General features: G+C 45.6%; 1 protein-coding gene and 1 long non-coding RNA gene across 3 annotated transcripts in view; one reads left to right on the plus strand and one right to left on the minus strand.

Moving 5' to 3' along the window:
• LOC115099344 overlaps nt 1–7,987 on the minus strand; it is a 34,169-nt gene extending 26,182 nt beyond the window's left edge. For both annotated transcript variants that reach the window (XR_003858753.1, XR_003858751.1), the window contains exon 1: nt 7,909–7,987. This is a non-coding gene — a long non-coding RNA (uncharacterized LOC115099344). The remainder of the gene's footprint in view (nt 1–7,908) is intronic.
• The window catches only part of LOC115099333 (fructose-1,6-bisphosphatase isozyme 2), an 87,639-nt gene that overhangs the window by 45,867 nt on the left and 27,692 nt on the right, over nt 1–14,080 (plus strand). The window contains exon 6 of the mRNA XM_029616922.1: nt 10,021–10,140. Coding sequence (XP_029472782.1) covers nt 10,021–10,140 — 120 coding nt within the window. The remainder of the gene's footprint in view (nt 1–10,020; nt 10,141–14,080) is intronic.

Genomic DNA, 14,080 nt, shown 5'->3' on the forward strand with positions numbered 1-14,080 from the left:
AGGAGAAGAAGGAGTAGGGGCAGAAGTCTCCTGTACTGGAGTGTTGGCTCAGCAAGGCACCTACGCCCAAGGAGGAGGTGTCGACTTCTAGAATGAATGGACATGTAGGATCTGGATGGTGGAGAAAGGCCCTCTTCAGTTCTTGGAAGGTGGCGCATGCTTCAGGAGGCCAAGCCTTGGTATTGGCTCCCTTTCTAGTGAGCGCCGTGAGAGGGGCCACTATCTGGGAGTAATTGGGCATGAAGTGCTGGCAGTAGTTCACGAAACCTGGAAACCTCTGCAAGACGAGGAGACCCGAAGGTTGTACCCAATCCTGAATACACTTGACCTTCTCCGGATCCATATGGAAGCCATGACTGGAGACTGTATATCCGAGGAAGGGTAAACTCGCCTTCTCAAAGATGCACTTCTCCAATAATATACATTATTTGCCTACAGTCACTGAAGGACTTGACGAAACATCTTGTCTATTCCATTAGTCCTGCTACACCAATTCAGGACCCACCGGGAAGTGAGGATGAATTATTGCTGAATATTCTTGTTTGTTAACTGGTTGGGGACTTGGGCCTTTCTGTTCCTCATCTTTAAGTTATTCTTCTTCCCTTTTTCTTCCTTTATAGTAGATTGCAAGGAAACTTCTTATCAAGTTTTCTGATGAAACAGATTTGGGATTACTTTTTGATTGTTGGGGTCTGATCTGAAACTCTGTCAGAAGAATACTGGATTCTTTCTTCTAGTACCACCGCCACAGTGGAAAACAGTGTTGTCAGCCTCCATCTGCTGGTAGGGGGAAATAACCCACTTGTCAGGGCTGGACTCATGTACAGCACTAATGAAAAAGAAATTAACAGGTAAGGAAATTTCTCCCTGTGTGTGTGTGTGTGGGGGGGGGGGGGGGGGGTACAGCCATTATTCGTTGATTCATAGTATGAATGTAAAGTTTGTTATCCATTGTGATCTTTATATGGAACGACGGTATATAAAATGTCTAAATAAATAAATATATATGTGTATTAGTGTGTGAATATATATATCTGTATATGTGTGAGTTATATCCATAATATATCGAGCTTGGTAGTGTGTCCGTCAGTGCTCGCGCATGTTCCCCAGCCCGCCGATAGATGGTGTAGGCGGCTCCGTGGCCGCCTTGGAGGCTCAAACAGCGGGACGCGCTCCGTTTGCAGCATTCCGGGGTCTCCGCTGTTATTTTCTGCTCAAGGCGAAAACGGAAGGCCCCCGAGTGCTGTGAATGGTGCGCTGGGCCTTCATCTTCACCGCGAACCGCACGGATCCCACGCATGCTGGTGAGAGAGAATGTGTGTCGGGGAGGGAAGGGTGAGAGAGAGCAGGAGGGTGTGAGAGAGAGCATGGGGGGGGGATGCTGATGAGAGAGAATGTGTGTGTGAGACAGGGGGTGACAGAGAGCATGGTTGGAAAAGGGGGGCGGGGAGGGTGTGTGAGAGAGAGCATGGGAGGTAAGAGAGGGTGGGTGGGGGATGTTTGAGTGTGGGTTTCAGAGAGAGGGAGCCTATATGAGGGGAGGGGGATGCCGGTGAAAGAGAATGTGTGTGTGAGAGAGGAGAGGGGTGTGGGGGAGTGCGAGAGACAGCTTGGTAAATAAACTTTGCCAGACCTGGCTTTAGCAAATGTGCCTCCATGTCCCTTGCCCTGGGTGAAAACAATTTAGTTTTTCCTTTTCAGCTAACGCTTCCATACAAGAGCATATGTGCCAATAAAAAGTTGCTAGTATACATATATGTCTGTGTATGTGTGTGCTATTCTAAATATGTGTGTGTGTGTTTGTGTATATATATATATGTGTATGTTAAATGTCTCTCTCTCTCTCTATATATATATATATAAGGTGTGTGTGTGTTAAATATATATATATATATATGTGTGTGAGTGTCTGTGTGTTAAATGTATATATATATATATATATATATATACACACACACACACGTGTGTGAGTATATGTGTATGTACATATTTTATATATATATGTGTGTGTGTTATTTATATGTATGTATATATATATGTGTGTGTGATTAGATATACATGTATGTGTGTGAATTTATATATATATATATATGTGTGTATATATGTGCGTTTTATATATATACATATGTGTGTGTATACAGTATATGTGTATGTGTGTTTTATATATATATGTATGTGTAAATATATATATACATGTATATTTTATATATGTGTGTGTCTGTGTGTGCATATATGTAAATATATAAATGTATGTGCTCATGAATATATCAGTTTGTAATCAACAGAGCTTACACTGGCATACTAGCACTAGATGTATTTACAGCAGAGAGAAGCAATTTGCAATATATTTAAAAAACATTAAAGAGACAACAGTGTCCATATTAGTTGTTGCCAGTACGTTCATCTTTAACAGTGGATCGGGACATCATTCCAGGACATTGAATTTATCTATATAAAAAAAATGCTTCTCTAATGGTTTGAAGATTTATGACAGACACTTTTAGTTTTTTCTGTGTTTTTGTTGTGATATGGATTAAGCATAGTAAAATATTTTTTCTATTAGAATGCAAATAATAATTATTTTCCTTTTTACTCTTGAAAACGGTTTTACATTTCACTTTTTTGTTTAGTTGATATATTACACTTGAACACTTTAGGATAACTTTTTTCTGCCTGTGTTATATATACTGTGTGCGTGGATATGAAGTTTAACATTTAAAAGTATGATGTCCAATTATATGATTTTATTGGAACATTCTGGTAAGGGTGGTGGTAGTGGTGTGATCATGATTGTTGATTGATTAAACTACTATGAGAATCTCAGCGGGTGGGCAGTGCTGTGAGCCTGAAAGTTAACAATTGAGGGAGGTACAAGGCTGAAGATTCGTCATGAATGACTAATACTCTTGCTCCAGGTCTGTTCCGCCCAACATTTCCTTCATCAGGATTGTTTTACCTTTATTTCCTAGTACTTCAATGTATAATATTGAGAGAGTTTAAGTGGGAATAGATTAAAAAACCTTAAATATTTTGTGTCTTCAAGACAGAAATAAAAATCAGAATAGAAACTAATGAACTCAATGACTGTGCTTCTGTTAACCACCACAAAGTGAATTATCTGAAAAATATTTACCAGAACTTGTGCTTTAAACCCTGTTCACTTCCTTATTTTCCCTCAGCTGCTCTTTTCCTTCTGTCTTTTCACCAAAAGCATTTCTAGCAAGTCATTCCCTGAAAGAGTAGCAATACGAAGGCACCAGCAGTAGGTGGCGCTACATGACTCGCATTGCACCCCCCACCCCCTAAATTAGGCTCTCAGTGGGTGCAGGCCAAATGCTAAAGTTGTTTACTAAGGAAAGGAAAAGGCTGCCCCACCTTCCACCACAGCATATCATTTGCAGTGGAAGCAATGAGTCAGCGCGTCTCGGAGGGAAGTAAAGTACTGCAAATCTATCCTGCTCATGCCCAAGAATGTAATCTGCAGCCTGGGCACGGGAACTGAAGCTCTCTGGTCCTCCCTGATGCGGATAAGGAGTCTGTGTCAGAGCTTATCGCAAACCGTGAAGCACACAAAGGGGCCGGTGCAATACGGGAGGGAAAAAAGGGAATGAATTTACATGCAACTAAAAGTGTTTGTTGAGATAAACGTTCGGGTTTTGGCACAGGGTTTGTGCTTGCAAACTCTAACAGCTCAGCAGGCGAACTTGTCAGGCGGGAGCAGGGCAGAAAGGGATTCAGAATACTCATCCTGTTTGCCAGCTGTTAACTTCCATAGATGTCAGGTTTGGTATATATGCAGATGACCTTCAGCCTTTTTTTTTCACCAACGACTGGTTTTATTATATCCTCCGAGTTGCTGTTTAAACACCCTAAGAAAGGTTTACAAATAATTTCCTAAAACTTAATTTAGCAGGCCGATGCAATACTGCATGCGGGCTGCAGCGCATGGCTGAACCCGCGATTGGACGCGTGCCCACAACCCCCGATGCAAAATGGGGGTTAGCACGTCCAAAACACACATCCAATAGTGCGTGTAGGTAATAGCGCTCATCACATGCAAATGCGTGTTGATGAGGCTATTATCTATTCCCCCGAAGCCAAAAAAAAATGTGTGCCTGATGCACATTTTTACTTTCCAAAATCATCGCCTGCCCCAAGCAGGCATTAATTTTCGAGGAGCCCAAAAAGTGTACGGAGAAGCAAAAAAAATACTGCTTTTCTGTACTTCCTCTGACTTAATATCATGGCGATATTAAGTCGGAGGAACTAAAAAATTAGAAATGTCCCAAAAAAAATTTTTTTTTAAGTGTGCTGACAGGTTAGGAAAAGGGACGCTCAATTAACGAGCATCCATTTTCCTAACCTGTGGTTGTGTACAGGTTAGGAAAAGGGGTGCTCTAAAATTGAGTGTCCGTTTTCCTAATTGGCTGACGGCCACCTCTCCCATGTGCCTGCTGCCAAAGAGGGGCTAGAGGCCTGCAATTTCCCCTAATGCCTCCTTTTATCACGGCAGCCCATTTGCATTTTGCATTGGGCGCCCCGGGAAGGTGGATGGGCGCACGTTAAGGGAGTGGGTGCTCAATCATGAGCGCCCGTCTAACGTGCGTCAATATTGCACCGGCCTGTAGGTGATCAGGTGCAGGTAGGTGGTGTGCTCTTGCCCTTTTTTTTCTGAGGTATGAAACCGTGGTGTATTAATTGAAAGGAGCCTTAAAAAGCCTCGTTCATGCTATAGCTCGGCTACATTTTTTACATTGGAAACCGTGGCAAAATTAAGATCGCTGATACCTTCTCGAGTGTTCTTCAGGCCCTGATTATGCCCAGTTTAGACTACTGTAATGCTGTCTGCCATGGCGCTCCCTGGTACACTCTTGCGAATGCACCAGATGGTTCAGAGTGTGGTAGCTAGATTCAGTTCCCACGTCCCGTAGAAGCCTCATATAGCGCTAGTGCTTCATAAGCTACACCTGCAACCGATCATTTGGAGTGCAAACTTTCAAATGTTGACATTGGTTTTTGGGGCACTTCACAATCTAGGCCCTGTGTACTCGAGACATAATTCAAGTTTAATCTCCTTTTGGAAATCTTAAGTCTGAGGACACCATGAAACTTGTAGTTCCCTCGGTTAGCAGTGCGGTAGGTCATGCACCTTTTCTGTCTGTGGTCCCTGGAAATTGACGCATGGAAGGAGATTGTCTGATATACAGGAAGAGAGTCAAGGCTTGTGTTTTCCAACAGGTGCTTGTAATATGAACGGAGAACTTTGGGGTTCTGGTGATATTGCGGCAACCCTCCTTTAATGTATTTCACTGGGATGAATTCCAGGCCTAGCAGTAACAGGCCAGCAGCAGCGCAGAAAGTGAAAAGGAGAGACAGCAGAGCTTATGGTCCTACCCCTCTGGCAGTATTGCACTTTATCTTTTATGCTCATTTTTCATATCTTCAGTAGCTGTAGATTCAATCCCGATGAATTAATCATTCTAATTTGGATCTTTCTGTACTAATTTTGACGCTTTAATTTATTTCTACATTTATATATATATATATACATATAGCACCCTAAAGCAGGGTGATTTTCAACAAATTACATAGCAGTACAATGAGTCCCTTCTGCAGAGAGCTTAGAATCTAAATTGAATCTTAAGGCAATCGGAAGTAAAGGGAAGGGCCCCACGTCCCAAAGCAGGGTTCCCCATGCCCTCTCCCTAGGCAGTGTCCAGGGGTCTCACCAGGCTTCCTACAAATTAGAAAGGATCTAAAGCCAAAAATATCCCGGGGTACGAACCCTCCCTCAGGAGAGAGCTGCTTATGAACTCTATGTATTTGAATGGTACCCTCCCCCGATCACTCGCCTCTAGCTAGACTTAAGGGTTCCACCCGGGACTAGATGGGGGCCATCACACATATAAAGGAAAGGAAAGGGAGTTGGGAGGCGTTAGATATGAAATTAGAGGAGAAACGGAGAAGAGTGATGAGGAAAGAAAACTAAAACAAATATAAGGGTAGAAACAATCGGGTGAATTTTCAAAAGGATCTGCACACGTAAAAGTGACTTCTGTGGTAGCAATTGACCCGTGCAACGTGCACTCACGCAACCAAATCCTATGGACAATTCAATGGCATATATTGCAGCAATTTTCAAAAGCCCACTTAACTCCAGTAAAATGCATGTGCTCAAGTGAAACACAGTTTTGCGCATGTAAATGCTTTTTAAAATCAGGCCCATCGTGTTTATTCATTGGATTATGCGACTCTTTACATTTCTTTACTGTACATTTTTGAAATGTTATTGACTTGGAATTGCACGGTAATAATTGGCCGGTGGCATTGCTCCCCTCCTGCGCTGCAGGCAGCGGTCGCTCAGTGCTAGTTTTGTTCCATTTTCCCCGGATTTGAGGGGGAGGGGGTCGCTACTTCTCTTTGGTCTGCGCGGGCCGCTGATGCCGCCGCCACCCCTTTGCAGTGACGCCAGGTCAGTGGGGCCAGCGTTACCCAGCGCAGAATCACCACTGTTTACCTTTCTGTAAGAAAATCACCCTGGGAAAACAAACAGTGCTACGATCAGCTGGGTGACTGTTTTGTTCCTTTGTAACTTTGTGAGAGTTCAGCTCTAAGCCAAATTTTTATTTATTTTTTTTAAATAATTCTTTGTTTATACTGCAGGCAATAGAACAGAATGGTTAGCAAGGATATTTTGAGGCTCCAGGAATAAATTTGTGGTTAAAACATATCACCAGGCTGTACTGATTCAGCGCTGCAGCCTCTGGTTGCGTGAGGATGAACAAAAGCATAGTGGAGGATGTGTTGGCACTCCAAGGGGCGCTTTATATTCAGACTGAGTTATACACTTGTGGTCTGTTACAGACATGTTAAATGTGTGTGTGTGTGTGTGTACAGCACATGAGTCTTCATCCCAGATTGTGCAAGAGCATTTGACACCCTAGGCGAACCTTCGGTCATCCACCCCCCTCCCCCAACTTATCTCTAGCCCAGAGCTCCCTCCTATCTATGGTAGTGGCTCCAGAACAGTCCTCCCTTCTTTGGCGGTATTAACTCAGGCACCGCAACCCTCGGGGCCTTGCGCTGGCAGGAGTTTGCTGCCCCCCCCCCCCCACCCCCAAACTTTGCCACTGTAGGTGACCAACTAGTTTGCCTAATGGGAGCACCAACCCTGGTTTTCATGCTTAACTGCTCAGTGCTTTTTCTTATTATTCACGCTCCTCTCCCAGTGCAAGGCCAGGCATGGCAGCATAGTCCTTGGCTGGGGGGCGGGGGGCATAAACCGTGGCTCCCTCCGGAACCTGACTAACGTGGACCCTGATTCTGACCACCCCCTGTGCACCGACTGGGAAGGGGCTATGAGCACTGCCACTGAAGTATTCTCAGTCCTGGCCATCGGGAACCAATGGAATAAAGCCTGGGAATCAAACCCAGGTCTCCCGCCTGACAGTGTGCCGCACCAGCAGCCCCTCACTGTGGTTTTATTGATAGTGCTATCACGTGATGACTTTTTCTTTTTATTATGGCTTCCTGACTTTTGTTCTGTCTCATTGCACCCCGTCTAGTTTCCGTGTTAGAAATGTTCTCTTCAGCTGATCTGATAAAAAGCATTCCTTTGATAAATTAGTAGTAGTAGTAGTACTATCTTGAATGAAGCACCGTGTAACGTCTTTGTGTTCCTGCTGTGGGCGGTGTTGGAGTTCAGTGGCTGTTGGCTGAGACAGGCAGGGAAGCCTGGGCCCCTTTCCAGCAGCCCCCGCCGTGCCGGCTCCCTGAAGCTGGTACCGTGAAAGTGAAACTCATGGAATGTGAAGTTGCGAGGGCCATGGGTTAGTGCCAAGGCATGCCACAGGAAATCAAAAAAATGAAACTTTGACTGTCCGACGGGAATGCCTTACTCACGTGTACCTCTCTCTCTCTGGCTGCCATGGGGAGCTGGCTGTGTCTACGAGTCGCTTGTGGCTTGGCTGAAGGCTGTGGCATATGATGGAGCCAATGTGACCACAAAGCAAGCTCAAGAGGAGGAGCTGAACACAGATGCATGCTCACCAGAAGAAAGCAGAGATTTAATTGGCAGGCAGTGCATTTAGCTGACCAGCGCTCTTATACCCTTGTAACTTGTTGCACAAATATGCAAACAAATAAGGAAAGCAGACTTAGAACCATTCAAGGTGCCTGTCCAGGAGGAGCTCAGCACTGCCTATGTACCTCCCCCCTCCCAGCTTCTGTCTGCCCAAGAAGCATGTGAATTTGAAAGGACAGTCAGGGGCTGTTGAGCTAAGCTTCTCTCGGAGCAGGTGTTTCTGTGTTTATTGGTCATGATGCAGTGTTTTATGCTAACGGAGCTCTTTTCTTTTTTTGGCTGGAGTGGGGCTGTTAAACCTCAACACAGGAGCTCTCCAACTGTACTGAGCAGGTGTAGATTGGTATGTGCCAAAAAAAAAAAAATCAAGTAAGAAATCAAACTAAAAAGAAGTCCTCCAGCTGATCTGCCCTTCCCTTGGAAAGGATCAGTCAGGAGATTGTTGCTGCTTGCAGGGTGCATTCCTTGTTGCATCAGGGCCAGAGAGAATCAGGGAATGTTATCTTCTCTAGAAGTTGTGGTGCACGAAACAATGGAACAAACTCAGTAGCATCAAGCTCTTTCTTTCCAAGCCCTTGGATTTCTAGAATTTGTCTTTCAAATGCCATTTTCTTAGGCGCTGATTGAGGTAGAAATTCAAAACACAAACACCGAGCACTGGGATAGTGCCCTCACTGCTGTCACTGGGATAGTGACAGCAGAAGGGACTCGGCGGAGGCCATAATTTGTGCTATAAATCTTGTGCCCTGTCTTGGTTCTGATGCACAGTACACAACACAATGCCAGGAGAGCAATTATTAATGTGTGTGTGTGTGTGTGTGTGTGAAGCCCTGCCCCGATCGGAACCTGGGCACAGGGGCTCATGGAGAGGCTCACGGCCTAGGGCAGGCCCTGTGACCTCCTGGGATTCCCGCACAGGAGGGAGACGAGTCTCTCTTTCACGGCCCTTAGAGTTTCTTTTTTGTTGGGGCTTTAATGTGCATTAGCACATACATCACACAGACCCACAGACTGATGTTGAAAAACAACTGGTCCTAAATATCAGGTATAATAAAGCCCAACTAGCGATACACTAACGGCTAATGCATGCAGCAGCAAAGAAAAGTCCAAATCCACACAAAAATACATCTCAGTCACGTTCTGCAAAAATGACCACTGCCCTCAACACCAGCCCAGTTCTTGGGACAGGGGCCCTCTCAAGAAACTGCTTTGGAGGCAGCTCTTTTCGCTCTGCTAAGCTCCTGGCTGACCCTTTTTCTAACCAGTAACTTGCTAAGACTTTTTCCCCTCCGATAGGCAATTCTTGTCTGTTTCCAATCTCCCGCTAAGGACCCATTCCCTTCTCAACGAGCACGTCTTTTGTCTTCTCTCACAACAGCTGAAGAAATTCCGACACATCCGATCGTTGGTAGCCTCTTCTTCTCCAGTCTCCTTCCTGGACGTACAGAGTGCCCCTCTCTCAGATGACAGTCCCCTTCACTAGATCAGAAGGTCTTCTCTTTCTCAGATACTTTCCCCATGTAGGGGAGGACCTCAATAATACCACTCCATGGGCAGACTGGCTTCTCCAGACACCAATCTCTCGGGAATCCCTCTGCATACTCTTATTACATTACACAGGTGCCAGGACTCTATTGAACTAAGACCCCTCTCATTAGGGGAGTGTCACACCTCCTTAAACACTTCCTACCTACAGGGTCTGATCCTACATTAATGGCACACCAGGTCTTTTGAGGGCAACTCCTCCGGTAAGGGGCAATTTCGGTGGTTCTCTTGTATACGCAATATAAGGTTGCGATTCATATCAGAAAACAACTTGAAAACCCTTTAATGAATGACTTGTGACAGGGATATCGCTGTCCATAACCTGAACATCGCTGAGGATCAATATAATGTCATTGGTATCAGTAATATCCTATATTTGCATCTGTTTGCAGGATGGTAGCGCGCCTTACAGTTCCAGATATGTAGGCTCCATGGTGGCCGATGTTCATCGAACACTGATGTACGGTGGGATCTTCATGTATCCAGCTAACCAGAAAAGCCCCAAAGGAAAGGTGAAACCCTTTTTTATCTACTTTGCGCCTAGCTAACTTTTGCATATGTTTCATTCAGGACAAAGAAAATGTCCCCAGTTTACTAAAGGGTATCTCTTATTTGCAGTCTTATGTGCTTATGTGCTTAATGCTTATGTGATCGAAGGCGTGAATATGAAGAGGCTTCTCTAGCCAAAATATATTCACCTCATCAAACACTCTATGGAAATACAGTAGAGCCTGAAAAATACATACACTCCAGAGTATGGCACAGATCTGTACTCCACAGAGTGCCCAGGATACAGTATCTGTGAGTCAATATTGCAGAAGACTCCAAAGGTTCTACAAATGTCATTCCCGAGTGATAGGAATGATACAAATAAATGCATAGACATCAGAGTAAATAATTATGTCATTATTTAAAATGTATGTTTACAGTACTGTAGATTTATAATAGTAGTCATTATTGTACTGCTTGGCTCACTTCAAGCAGCAGTACCTAGCTACACTCCTCAGAGTACCAACTTGCCTACTAATCTTAGCTCTATTGCTTCCTTTCTGGGTCTTACTCTTATGTCAACTTTCTTTTTGTTTCAATATATTATATTTCTAATGGGATTTTGTGTGGTTTATACTTTTTTTGTTTGGAGTCAAAGGTGTGCACCATTCATTTTGACCACAGCCTCCGTTTTAAAAATGTTTGCTCTTCAAATCTGTTCCTGCTTTGTCCATGCTGTGTTCATTCTCTACAGCATCCATGCGTGTGTGCCGGGAAGCATACGCACATGGACGCGCGCGCACGCACCTTAGAAAATCTACCCCTGTGCCTACAATGCGAAGTACACATCTATTGCAAATAAGAGACCAAATGTTTTCCATAGCAGGCCCCAAGCTGTGGAACTCTCTACCAGAGACATTACATCTGTTAACAGAAAGAGATTCAGACGTGAGCTGAAAACATGGCTCTTCAAAAACGCATGTGAACTAACATACAGGTCGATACAGTAAGGCCGCGGTAGAAACAGTGCGGCAGTGTCAGGCGCACCCTTCCTCCCCGCACGCACAGTTCTCTTCACTTAGTCCCCGATACTCTCTTCTAATCGCATGCAAATGCATGCCGCGGCTGTAAAGTGGTAGGGAAGGGTTATGCCCGCATAACCCATTTTACTGTATAGGCGCTTAATACAGCGCCTATACAGTAACCTGGGTGCGCTGGTACCTGTCATTTCAAATGACATTTGAAATGACAGGTACCAGGAAGTGTAAAAAAAAAACAAAAAACCAAAAATATGTAAAAACCTGAGTGTTATAAAAAAAAATAAATTTAAATACCTGTCACTTTCATGCGGTCATCCAGGCAGCGGCGTGGGTCCAGGCGGCCGGCGGGTGGCGGCGGGAGCCGGGTGTTCGATCAAGGCCGCGGGCGGGTAGGCGCGTGTTCGATTGGGCGGGTGCGGCAGCAGGATCCGGGGGGCGGGTGGGCGCGAGTTCAAACGAGGCCGGGTTGCACAGGCGCGCATTAATTCAGGCGGAGGGAGCCAGCGGCGAAAGCGGCCTCCGGCAACCCCCACCGGCAGTGAATTAATGCGCGCCTGTGCGACCCGGCGGGTCGCACAGGCGCGCATTAATTCACAGGCGCGCATTCACTGCCGGTGGGGGTTGCCGGAGGCCGCTTTCGCCGCCGGGTCCCTCCGCCTGAATTAATGCGCGCCTGTGCGACCCGGCCGCATTAATTCAGGCGGAGGGAGCCGGGTGGTCGTGCATTCATCCAGGCAGAGGGAACCGTGGGCCGTTTTCGCCACCAGTTCCCTCTGCCTGGATGAATGGCCGTGCGATTTCAGCGCTGAAATCGCACGGCCATTCCTTCACTGCCGGTGGCCGTGCATTCATCCAGGCAGAGGGAACCGTGGGCCGTTTTCGCCACCGGTTCCCTCTGCCTGGATGAATGGCCGTGCGAAATCGGGAGGAAGGGAGAAGGGACTGCCGTAGCAGGCCCGAGCCTTGCTACTTTTTCGTTTTTTGTTTTTTTTTGCTTCGGGAGGAGGGGACCGGACGGGCTGCAGGAGACCGGACTGGGGCTACACCGGAGACCGGACGGTCTGGACCGGAGACCGGACGGGACCAGGGTGGGTAAGCAATGTTTTTTACACTACACTACACTACACTAACTCCTACTAGGGGGAGGCGGTAAACTAACACGTTAAGGCCGCGGCAAAACAGCGGGTTACTGAGAAGATAGTATCAGCGCCCGTTACAGTATCGCAGGGGAATAGCTAATTCCTTCATTATACAGCTTTTTCGTTCATTTACATGCTGGGTGCGGAAAGGGTTATGAGTCTATTTTAGGAAGCGCTAGGGACGCGTGAAACTGGAGACTGTATCGCTGGATCGCCTTACTCGTCTGTATTGTGCGCTCCCAGCACGTTACAGACGGGCAATCTTTAACTGCACGTTACTGTATCGACCTGTTAGTATATCAATATGCAGAGAACTACAACGTCAAAAAAAAAACCATAGTCAGTCTCAGAAGTATGAACAAGAGATAATGAATGATATAAAATGCCCTAAGACACATCCCTTACGCTAGGATCATGACTCCCTCCCTCCTAGGGTTGTGAACGCTGCCTCTGCAGCATCCCCAGCCTCGAGCGATCCACGGGGTGGAAGAAGCAACCTGGGGGAATATTCTATGTTTCTACATTTCTTTCAACATCACTAAATGTCCTCAGCAATGAAATAAAATGAATGAAAAAGAGGGATTTTAATGGTTTTATTGTGGCTGCCAACAGAATTGTCTAAAAATGTGCAGTTTTGCTACTACTTCTGCTTTCATGCAGCAGTTCAGCATCGCTGGGCCACACTGTCCCACAGCTGTCCACCAGGAGCCCCATAAATAATGGGTGCGCACTGGGAAAGGAACTTAGTGTCCCAGGTGCATCCTGCTAGAATATTTCATTTATTTTTACAATTTATATTCCACATCATCCATGAAATGTTCATAGATGCGATACTTTATAAAATGTAAGCTGTTTTAACTTTTAAATTAGCTATGCTGACATTGCCTTTTAAAAGGAAAACCCTTTCACATTCTGAATCCACGTCGAAGTTGTGCTGATGAAGGCGCTCACAGCGTACGTCCAGACGGGTTGGCAGAGGTGATAAAAGACTGGGATAGCTAACTAATTGATCTGTTTTCTGCTTATGACATGGTTTTGTCATCATGGATTGCTATTGAAGCTTGCAAAAGTTGTTTGATGCCATACAGTAGTGCTCGACATTAAGCAACAGATCCTTCCTTGTGCAGGCTTGGAGATCAGTGTAGTAAATGAAAAATTGTGAGTAACGATCTCCCACAGGGATCTATTCTGACCCAGATGTTATTTATATGTAAAGACCCCAAGGTCTCCACCAGCTAATTTTCCCCTGTCTGAGATAAGGATAGGAGTGAGTAGTTTGCAGACCATCCCTTCAGGCACCTCCACAAAGGGCTGTCTGGATTGGTCAGCCATTTCCCATAAAAGCAGGCTGTGCATGATCAGAAGTGTGGGGTTTTATTTTATTTTTTTAATTGCAGGAGAGTTTGTTGGAGTGTTCCCCATTTTAAGGGCCCCGCAGTCAGATCCTGGGGAAGTGGTATTTTTGTTAGAGTTTTGGGAGAGGAAAGAGAGGAGCTGGAGAGATTCTCCATCCTGGGCCCTCAGCCTGGAACTAGGGGAAGAGGCATATTCCTGCAAGTCTTGCAGGAGCTGTTTCTGAGTGGGGAAGAGGAATTGCGAGAAGAGCTGTTTTTGCTTTTGCGAGAGCCTGCTCCTGCCTAGGGAGGATTTTCACCCCTGCCTTGGGAGGTTGGAATAAAGTGCTGTGAATTCGTATGCCCTGGTCAAGGAGGGACAGCAGTGACCTGACAGAGGAAATGAAAGAAGTATTTTTTAGAGATTTTTGTTCCTGTCATTTTGGGAGG

Source organism: Rhinatrema bivittatum, chromosome 1 (genome assembly GCF_901001135.1).
Source record: "Rhinatrema bivittatum chromosome 1, aRhiBiv1.1, whole genome shotgun sequence".
NCBI classification, from domain to species: Eukaryota; Metazoa; Chordata; class Amphibia; order Gymnophiona; family Rhinatrematidae; genus Rhinatrema; species Rhinatrema bivittatum.